The following is a 10927-nucleotide window of genomic DNA, read 5'->3' on the forward strand; positions in this document are numbered from 1 at the left end:
AGGGAGTGGCATTTCCCGTAACCAGGGGGGAGTTCTAACCCCTCAGCTGCCCAAGCTGCTGAGGCTGAAGAGTCCTTCCTGCCCATCTGCCCACCTACTGGGCCCTGCCACACCTGCGTCTTGCACACACCGGCTCTTGGACCTCAGCAGATCCACTTGCCGCTCTGGGCTCAAGGCCTTAGTAAATGGGGTCCTTGGGCAAGGTGAGAGCTCTGGAATCCCTTCTGTCTATAGCCCACCCTGGTGGGGAGGGGGAGGGTCTAGGATGAGCAGCTCATCCCACCCATGGCACCTGCAGGATCGAGAAGGGGTTGAGGCTGGCTTCAGCCTCGAGAGACATGAGCTCGCTGTGAGGCCGGGGCCGAGTCATGGGGCAACAGACTTCAGAAAGCACAAGCGCTCACCCCTCTTTTACATAGGGTCCAGAGAGGGAAGGAAGTTACCTGAGGTCACACAGGAAGTTGGTAGCAGGCCAGGGACAATGCACTGGGGTGGTGCTGATTCACGGGAGTAGGAGGTGGGTAGGAGGCGCGCGGCCATCTCCCGGGGATGCGTCTGCTCTCAGATAGGTGACATCCTGACTGGGGATGAAAGGGAAACCATCCCAGACCAGCAGTGGGGCTGCTGTCCTGTGATGTGACTGTGGTTGAATCACCTCCTCTTGGGCCTCCATTTCTGCTTCGTAACACATGGACAGCCTCATCCTTGGCCAGCTCCTCGCTGGGGCTTGTGAGGCTGTGCAGTGAGGCAGAGGGCACCAGATGGCTGGGAAAATGAAAAGCCTGTCCGTGTGCCCCCCATGATCCCATTAGGTCCTCCCATCCGTAGTGGGGTGCTGTCACCCCATTTCGCAGATACATACGTAGCCCCAGGCTGCCCGCTGGATCAGTGGCCACATAGAACAGATGTCTGATTTCCTGAGGCCGAACAGCCACTGCCCCTGGCCCAAGGGCTCTGAGTCGCTGCCCCTGGCCCTGACCCTTTGTGGTCATGTGCATCCTGTACCATTTCCTTGGAGGAGATGGTCCAAGAGAACCGGCAGGGAGGGGCCCCTTTCTCTGTTTCTGGGGCACCCAGCGCTGGTGGGCACAGAGGAGGATGGGCAGATAACAGTTCCGTGGACAGCTCTGTTCTCAGGGGTCATGGATCACAGCAGGAATCCTGACCTTGGCTCCTGTCCCACCTCCTGCTGGACACACAGGTGCATGGGGACTGAGGAGGGGCCGAAGGTCTTCCCGCCGCCCAGGCACTCCAGAGGCAAGAGTCTGCCCAGGCTGGCCGCCTGCACCGTGTGGCCTCAGAGCTGAGTCAGAGTGAGCAGCTACTGGGGCTCAGTTTCGTGGGGTCTCGGGTCTGCCCAATACAGAGTGTCTGGCAGAAAAAAACATTGGGTATGGGCACCACTGGGTGCTTGGAAGCAACACTGCCCGCCCAGAGAGCACCCGGTGTGAAGGATGTGGTATAAGCCTGGGCCCGAGACGTATAAGCGTGTTTTGTGATCCTCTCGGACATGGGTGAAAGAAATTGTATTTTATTTGAGGAGCAGTAAGTAGACGGGGAGACAGAGAAACCTCCTAATAAGAGAAACAACAGTTTTTTCTTATAGTTCTTCCTGTATGCTCGGCATCATACTAGCATTTTACGTGTATTAGCTTGTTTAATCCTCATGATGGCTTAGGAGGTAGGTAATATTTATTATCCCCATTTTACCAAAGGGAAAACCAGAGCACAGAGAGGTTAACTAACTTACCCAAGGTCACACAGCTGCTAAGTGGCTGAGCTGGGGCTTGAACCCAGGCAGCCTGGCTGGAGTCTGTGCTCTTGGCCACTCTGCCTTCTAGAAGCAGAAGGTAGTCAACATTTCACAGCTTCTGAGTTTCCAGCTGAGACTCTGGCACAAGACTTGCCATCTCTCACATGTGGTTTAAAGCTCAGGCCCTTCCTTCATCTTAGGGCTCTTCACGCCAGGCCTGTGAAGAGAGGTTCCTCTTACTGTCTCCCCACTTTACAGATGAGATGGAGAGACGAGCCCAGGCCTGTGTCATCTCGGCAACCCCCTTCTCCCTCCCCTTTTGGGCCCTCACCATTCCTCCTTTTCTCTGCTAGATCTGTAGAGTAGAACCCTGGTCTCCAGGCACAGGCAGGTGTCTTCACTGTTTCTGACCACCCCCCCCCCAACAAGCTTCCTTGGTTAGTGGTCCCAGGCAGGACCCCGTGTTTTAGGAGATGAAAGAGGAAGGTCAGAGGATAGGAGGGTGTGGCCTGGGCCCAGGGGGGCGGGAGGAGGAGCAACAGCAGGATCCCCAGGGAGCCCTGGGTGAGGTGCTCTGGGGTCATCCGTGTGATTGACGCATCAATAGGAACACCAGTGCCAACCCATGAGTAGAGAAGAGCCAGGGCTGCAGCTGGCCTTCCAGGTTATATGAATGGATGTTGTTTCCGTAAACTTCTTGTTACCTTTCATTCCCCAGTTTGGAGTGAGTGGCCCACTGATGGGTGTGCATGTCACAAAACAGGTGTCACTTGACTTGGTTGTAGATTTTATTTGATGACAGCCCCAACCTGGACACATGGTGATAGGATTCCATTCAGGGCTGATGGTCTTGAGGGGCCGGGTCCCCACCCCTGAGGAGTGGGGAGCTGCTGGCAGGTTTAAAAGCCACAGGGTGCCCAGGGTATTACCCTGATCGACTGGGTCTCAGATGCAGCGTGCCCAGTGTCTGTCCATCTCTCCTGTCTTCTGCACATTGGGTTACGTAGCTGCAATTCCATCTGTTAGTTGTGTGTTGGCTGCATAGCCTGTGCTGGGTGCCAGGGTTGCAGAAGTGAACCCCTCGAATCCCATCGTGGCCCTCGGGGTTCATGCTCTCTCTGTAGAACCCCCAGCTTGACCCGGGGTAGCCCATCTCTCACTCATTTCAGCATCCTTTGAGCATCTACCGTCTCCCAGGCCCTGTGCAGCCTCTGGGGACACAGATTGGAAAGAGGTGAACAGGATACATTTGTGGAAAAATTCCTCTGGCCGCCTTATAGAGGGCAGGTTGGCAGGAGGCGGGATTGGAGACTGAGATAAATGATAGGACGTGCTTGTCATAATTCAGGAGAGAAAGGACAAAGCTGCAAAAGGTGATACGAGCAGGCAAGAAGCAGAGGGGACAGACTGCAAAGATGATCAGGCTGCAGTGACCCATGGGTGGGGCGGGGGGCAGTGCCCATCTTCTGGAGGTGGCTTGAGGTGGTCCTGGGGATTCGAGTGGATATGGGAACAGGAACTCAGATGTGCCAGGGAGGAAAGGAGGGGAAAGGGGGAGGAGCCCAGCGTGGAGGACTGGTTCTTCTGCCTTGACTCACCAGGCAAGGCCCGTACCAGGCTTCCCTGCTGGGAAAGGGGACCACCAAGCTTCTGCTACCACTTCAGAGGGTCTTGTGTGGATAGAGTAAGCTGATGGTATGAAAGCATTTGAAAATGTGTCATTAGTATATTTCATTGACCAGTGAACCCTGTTTGCATGTTCCCAGGGGCTTTTTCTGCCTCACTCTGACTTCCTTTCCGCCATCTCCCCCAGAAGCGTGGTTTGAGGGCCCGCCGCCTGGCAGGCATACCTCCTGAGCCCCCCCTGGCTCCTGCCCCATCCCTGGGTCTCAGAAGCCCTCATCCCTTCCTCCCCCCCCCTTCACACACACACCCTCTCACCCACACACACTCCCACACTCAGAGCTCCTCTGTTTCCCAGCAGCCTTTTAGCTGCTGAGATGCCCTTGATACTTAATACGCCTTTGTTTCACTTGTTTCATTTTGCATGTAGCTTCCCCGGGCTGCAGCACATTTGGTAATTCTCCTGCCTGGCCCTTACACCCAGGTCTCTGTACCCTCTTCCCCAGACTGCCTTTCATCCTCCCCGCACCCCCACGCTCCCATCCCTTCCCGATTCCCAGACCTTACCGGGAGTGAGTATCCAGGCCTCTCACTGTCTGAATATCCGTATGCTCACCTCCATAGGAAACAAATGCTGCTTTTTTTTTTTTTTTTTTTTTGTGGCCACATGGCTGCCTCTGGTTTCTGGCTCCTTCTTAAGCCCAAGTCCTGCCTGGCAAGGGGCAGTTTTTTGCATATGCCCGGGCGAGCTTGTCTGCCCCTTTGATGCTCCGACTCCCAGACTCCAGCCTCTGCCACCCCTCCACCCACAAGTGGCTCATTGTCTGCCAATTACTCTGCTGGTTTGGAGGATGCAGCTCCACCCTCCCCTCCCTGGAGCCCAGGCAATTCCCAGAGGCAGCCGTGCAGCCTCTTCCGTCTGCCGCCTCTCTCAAGTAAGGCTAGCAGCCCCATACTGGTTCATCTGATCAGCCCAGCCTGAGTATCCCTTCTGCCAGGAGCTGCAGGTAGAGGCACACTGTTTTCAGGGAGGGCACATCTGGGACAAGCCAGGACTAAGATGCCCCAGGGCTCTACTCCAGACCCTCCTTCATTTCTACATCTGGTTTCCTTTTACTTGTCCCTAAAGGACACTGTGGTGGCCGCCAGCTGTAGGGGCAGAAGCCAGGGAGATCTTGGGGAGCAAATGTCGGGAACTTGGCTCTCCCTTGGTGCCCTCCCTCAGACCTGCGTCCTTGTGCCCCTCCTGATTCTCAGACCCCGTGCTCATTACCATTTCTCTTCCAGAGAAGTCCGTGCCGCCTCACCATAACACCCTCTGGTGCAGGGGCCCCTAGATATGTCTACTGGCTCCCGTTAATAGGAGGTGCCCCCCTTTGTCTCACACACACCACTATTTTATGTACTACTAGGAAAGAAAAACCTACCACCAGTCACACCATGGTATGGCATCGACTGTAAGACACATGCTGCTAGCAGATGACTTAGTTGTTTAAGTCCATGGAACCCTGGTGTCCCTTGCAGCTTCCTGGATAAACTGCAAAGACAAGTGCAGGTAGTGGGAGCATGAGAGGTCAAACTGTCGTGTCTTCTCCCTGGCTGGAATCCCCTCTCCCTTCCACTGACCCCTCAGGGCTGCTGCTGTGTGGTCAGAAGTGGGCAGAGACACCAAAGCCCATCCTGTTGGTCACTTATCTACCAACCAAGGTCAAAAATGCATCGTCATTGTATCAGTAGCAGACATACGTAGAGCGCCTACTCCGTGCCTGACGCTGCTCCTGTGCTTTGTGGTGGTAACGCAGCACATCCTTACAGCTGCTCTGTGACGTGGGGAGTAGAATTACCACCCCCCCAGTTTAGAGGTGAGGAAACTGAGGCACAGGAATTTAGGTGACTTGCTCAAGGTGTCACATGGGTGGTAGAGACTGAGCTGGGATGGGTTGTGGAGTCCGTGCCTCACCAGCTCTTCGGGTGCTTTGTGAATGCAGAGGTGGGTGTAGGATGGAGGGGTTACTTTTCTGGGGCTGCTGTGAGTTACAGGGTCCTTTGGGCCTCCGCCCACCCTCCCTCCCTTTTGGCTTCTGCTTGGATGCCCATGCGGTTGACTGACAGCACCAATTTACAGCTCACGTCCACTCTCTGAGGCAGGCAAGCCCCTGTTAAGCCCATTTCACAGATGGGGAGACTGAGCTCCAAGTAGTGAAGCAGCCTGTGTGAAATCTCCCAGCTAAAGAGTGTCAGGGCACAATTCAAGCTCAGTCCGTGGAACTCCAGAGCCAGGGCGCTTAGTCCCCATGTCCCACAGCCTGCTCACCACTGTCCCACGGTCCCCTCTCCTCCCCTCTCCTGGGGTGGTGTAGACACTGGTGCCGCCTCATGAGAGGCATGCTTGGCTCAGCCGTGTACAGACAGAGCAGATGCACGCCCAGACACCTACCCCGCCAGGCTGTCTTTCTGTCCTTGCATAATCCTCTACCTGCCTCTGTCTGTCAGTTCTCCTGGGTCTCTGATTTTTTGGCTGCAAATCCCCGTGTGTTATCATTAACCGATGTTTGCCTCAGAACAGCTTGTGTTGGTTTGCACCATGATGAGAGCCTGCCCTGCATCTGTCCGCCATGCGTCTGCCCACGTGGCCTCTGTGCCAGCTGGCCACTAGGGCCAAGGGGGTGATAGGTGGTGCCTCCCTCGCTCCCTGTCCTTTCCCTCTTGGTTGTAGGAATGTGGCTGTCCTGGCATCTGTGTTGTGTCATGGCTGCCTAATACCCACAGCACATCTGCTCACAGCATCCCAGACCCTCCCCAGCCAGGCCCCTCTACACCACCAGCCTCCCTTTATTCTCTCTGCAGAAAACCACTCCACTAGCAATAGGAAGACAAGGGCCGTCCTTGACCAAGTAGGCGGGTGGCTTGTGACACAGGAGGAAAGCTCTGAATGCCCCCGCTGTGCCCCCATCCCCTCGCATGGCGTGTTGGCCCCCAGGAGGAGCGCGGGCTGGGAGGGGTGGCCGTGGGCAGGGCGGGCAGCAGGCGGCACCATCTGCGGCCATCCTTTGTGCTGGCAGCCGAGCGATCCCTCCATCGCTGTGATCCGCCGGGCCTCGTGCTTGGCGTGCAAATGAGTTTCCAGATGCCCGGTGCCCCCCCGCACGAGAAGCGGTAACTAGGGGCCTGGGAGAAGAATGGAGCAATCTGGAAATTCATTTCTGTTTGTTCCAGCCTCGCTGAATAGACCGCTTCTCCCTCCAGCTGAGGCAGATGTGTGCTGGGCACCCGCTTCAGGGGCGTTTTGCCACGGTTTCTGGGCAGACACACGCCGGGGGGGTGGTGCCTCTCCTCTCTGGCACCCTCCTCCCTGTGCAGGTGGTGGTATGGTGAGGCCCCCAGAGAGCGGCAGGACACAGCTTTTAAGACGCAGCTCGCCCACTGGCACCCCCTCCTGGAGGGAGAAACAGTTGCCCTGTTGGGAAGGGCACAGGCTGTATCTCGGCCTCGCTTTCCTCTTTGGTCGAGCAGTTTTGCACACCTGGTGACCCCGGCGGGACCCTTCACCACCCCACCCCATTCTCACAAAAACCACTGCCCTTCTTTTGTCCTTTGGTCCCCAGCAGACCCCTGGGAACATGGGCACCTCCCTCCCAGCCAGTTCTCAGCAGGACTCGATGGACGGGGTTGTCCCGCTGCTCCTAAAGATGCTGGGCCCCACTCACTCTGCACTCCTGACAGAGATTGCCTGGGCCATGGGCACGGGCAGAGCCTGGCAGGGTCTCAGAGGGCCCCCAGCCCTGCCTCTCGGGGCCTTGGGCTGATGGGGCAGCCTATCCAGGATCTGAGCGGTTTGAAGTGGCAGCCCTGTGCTACCACCCCGGGGCCTTGTATGTCTGTGCGTCTTCCCCCAGTGCCTGCTGAACGAGGTAAGGGGTGTGATTCAGATGAGGCCCGAAGCGTTTCTCATTGAATCAGAGGGGCTAGAGACCATGGCCTCTTGGTTTTGGCCTTTGGAAGAGTTTCATCTCCTCCCCCACATTCTGGTTCAGCCCTGGGCTTCACCACCAGGATGTGCAGCAGGGGCACCATCTGTGTGTCTGCCTCTCTCTGACTGTGGTTACTGTGAACGAATGGCTTCACCTGCCTGAGCAGTGAAGCAGTCCGCTCATCTGTAGATGGGGATGAGAGCTGATATCCTGCATCACATGGGGTGGATTCGAGAAAAGGACACAGAAGCATGTTGCACGGCGTCCACATGGGAGACCCTGGAAACAAGCAAGTGGGCTCTGCATTCAGCCAAGTGGCTGAGCAGTCCTGGTTCAAAAGGCTCCTGGTTGCCTGACCAGGTCGACGCGTTCCAGAACTATCAGATCAGTCTGGCTGATTACTCGTGGCAGGAGTGAGGCATTGGCTGGGCTGTGATCGGCCGTTTTTGCTTCCACGGTCTCCGCAGTTTCCCCTCCTGCCCCTGACCACAGCCCTGGAGGAAAGGCAGGGCAGGGGTCATTACTCCTCTTTCCCTGCTGGCAAACTGAGGCCAAGAGAGGGTCTGTGAGCTCCTTAGGGTCACACTGCAAGGTGGTGACAACCCAGCCTTCCTGACTCCTGACTTCCCCAAACCTCAGCTCCTTTATGCGCTTTGGAAGGACTGGCCAGAAACACTGACCCTGAGGGTGCTTTTGGCCTCTGGTGGCCGCACCGGCACAGTTCAGGATGAAAGAAAGTCCCCCAGCACCCAGTTCATTCCGGTTGCTTTTCTCTTGGTTTCCGAGGCCTCCTTAAGCCTGGATGTGGAGGGTTCTCCTGTGCTTCTGCCTTTGGTGCCCCTGGCAGACTCTAGCTCAGCCCCTGGGCCACTCTGCCCTGGAAATCCTTTGTCCTTTCAAGCATCTGTGCCCAGCAGTGCAGGGACCTGTCGCAGTCCTGACCGGAAGGTGGGTGCACGCGTGCTCAGCGGGCAGGGCACTTTTGGGGGAGGAGTGTCAGGGAGAACCCTGCAGGCACTCCTGGGAACGTCAGCAGGTTCCAGGAAGGATCCGGATTTTGTTTAAACCTTGTGATTTGGGGTCCTACCCATGGGGAGGAAGCCATGTTGAGCCCATTGTCCAGAGTCCGAGGGGGGTGGGCTTCACTGAGACGTCCGGGGGCGGCCAGCAGTTCCTGACCTGGGCCCAGGGCACAGGTCTGTGCTTGGCCCCTCTGCCCCTCTCCGGTCTCCTCTTGGCACCGCCTCTGCTGTCTGCTCTGTCGTCTTGACTCTCTCCTCTTTGCCGTTGTGGTCAGCCCTCCTCTGATCCATTCCTACAGTAACAGCAGCTTTTCAGTCCTCCTTCCTTTAGGTGTGTTAGCCCCACTATACAGGTGAGAACACTGAGGCCTCCTGAGGAGGCTTAGTGACTCTCCTGGTGTCACACCAAGGTGGAGGCAAAGCCAGCGTCAGGAGCACCCAGTCTGGGTGGGTGAGGTGGGCCGGGCACAGAGTGAGGTGGCCAAGGAGCCTGCTGACCATCCTGTCCTTCCTTGCAGCCCTGCTGTCCTCCTGGTGCGAGGAGCTCGGCCGCCTGCTGCTGCTCCGACATCAGAAGAGCCGCCAGAGCGACCCCCCTGGGAAACTCCCCATGCAGCCTCCCCTCAACTCCATGAGCTCCATGAAACCCACTCTGTCACACAGGTGAGTGGGCATGCGCCACCAGGGGTGGGTTCAGGGCCCGCTTGGGTGGATGCTGGACAGCCCCCCTTCAGGCCCCCAGGTCTCCTTGGAAATGCGCCTCAGGTGGGAGAACTGGGGTGGGTGCCCCTGAACAGCCGGGAGGATAGTATGTTTTCTAAAATGCAATTGTCATGTTTTAAATCCTCGTGGGTGAGCGCTGTTTCTCCCCCATCAAAACAGAGGCTGAAAGCTCTGGGCTTACCCAGCCTGACTGCTTTGTCCCTTTGGTGGAGAGCTGTCTCTTCTTCAGGTTCTAGACTTCTGGCAGAAAGTTAGCCTTCCTGAACCCGGAGCCTTCCCTCTTTCCTAAGCAGGGTCTCAGGCAGGGCTGGAAGGGGCTCAAGAAGGTCACCGGGCTGGTGGTGGGCACAGCACAGGCCTTCCAGACAGGAGCCTTGTGTGGCTGGACCATCAGCACTGGGCAGGGCCACCAGAAACCCAGCATCACAGGTGGGACTGGGCTTGCCAGAGGCCATCAGGCACTGAGCAACTGTCCAGTCTGCCCTTCACCAGCCTCAGAAGGAGCACGTGGTCAGGACCGGCAAGTGCCCCAGTTCATTATCTCCACATCCCTCGCTGAGCTGGGGATGTTCTCTGCGAGCGCTGTTCGGGCTGACCCTGGAACAACAGGGCCTGTCGTGCTGTCTGCTCTCCCTGTGCCCAGAGCGCGCTGCAGGGCACCTGGGTCCCACCATCGAGGCACTGCCGGGAAGTCTGGTACTGGCCACGCTTTGTAAATCGAATTAGAGTTAGTTGATTCTTGGAGCCAGAAGGGAACTTAGAGTTCTTCGGTCCAGCACCTGCCCGAGCAGGATGGCCCCCAACATGTGGCTGGTTCCCTGCCTCGGTCAGACCCTTCTCAGGGTCACTGCCTCGTTACGCCCTCGGTCAGGACTCTGACAGCTCTGATGCTTAGAACAGCCCCCTCCTGTAGGTGTTTCTGAGGACGGGGTGCTGTTGGCATTTGGGCCAGAGTAGTTTTTTATGGTGCAGGGGTTTGCAGGGCATGCCATGTCTTGGTCCCTGCCCACTCGATTCTCCTAGTGACCCCCAGGCATTGCTAAAGGACTCTCACATGTTTGGGGGGTGGAGGTATCACCTGTGGTTAAGAACCACTGCTCTAGAGAGGCAAAACCCTCCTCCGTCCACCTTCCCCCTCTTGCCCCCCGCTCGGCTAAAAAGCCACAGGTCTTCTCCAGCTGAACTGCTGCCCAGCCGCTGAGTACAGGCTGTGGCTGAGTGCAACCCAAGCTACACACTTTGCATTTACCCTTGCTACCTTTTACCTCCTTAACTCTCCATCCTGCCAGAGTCATCCTGCCTCTCATGATCCCACGTCGCATGTCCTTCTCAGCCATCCCTTCTCCAGGTCATTTCAGTAAAGCTGCCTCTGATGGCAGGCCAGCCCCTCCGGGGACCTGCCGCAGACCCGCTTGGCCGTGACCGCAGCCAGCCCTTGGCCAGGTCTCTGCTGAGTTGAGCTGAAAGCATGAGACTGCCTGGTCCTAGGGTTAAACAGATGAAGGGTGTCTCTGCTCCAGGAGCTGACTCTCACTGGTTGGGGAAATAAGACTCAGTGAGGCAAAATTGGGAGCTGGCAGGTGGAGGCAGGGTTAGGGTGAGTTGAATTTGGGGTTCTCTAGGAGGAAGATGGCCAGGGTGAGACAGTCAAGAGGCCCAGAGGATATGGGCCTTGACCTTGAAGGACTTGGGCTGGAAGCTGGGCAGATAGCATCCTATGAGTTCGAACTGGCTTTCCCAAGAAGTGCTATGGGCTAAAGAGCCACTGGCTGGTACCCAGTGCCCTGCTAAACACACACACACACACACACACACACACACACACACACACACAC

At 57.0% G+C, this 10927-nt stretch overlaps 1 protein-coding gene across 5 annotated transcripts in view; it reads left to right on the forward strand.

Moving 5' to 3' along the window:
- Positions 1 to 10927, forward strand: part of ZMIZ1 (zinc finger MIZ-type containing 1) — a 166493-nt gene that overhangs the window by 121497 nt on the left and 34069 nt on the right. For 4 of the 5 annotated variants that reach the window (XM_029244579.1, XM_029244582.1, XM_029244580.1 and 1 more), the window contains one exon: positions 8888 to 9032. In XM_029244579.1, coding sequence (XP_029100412.1) covers positions 8888 to 9032 — 145 coding nt within the window. Of the gene's footprint in view, positions 1 to 22; positions 8296 to 8887; positions 9033 to 10927 lie in introns of those variants that run through there. The other variant, XM_029244584.1, reaches the window with a different exon arrangement.

The sequence above is a fragment of the Monodon monoceros genome, unplaced genomic scaffold, assembly GCF_005190385.1.
Source record: "Monodon monoceros isolate NGI ecotype Baffin Bay Population unplaced genomic scaffold, NGI_Narwhal_1 Super_Scaffold_4, whole genome shotgun sequence".
NCBI lineage: Eukaryota > Metazoa > Chordata > Mammalia > Artiodactyla > Monodontidae > Monodon > Monodon monoceros.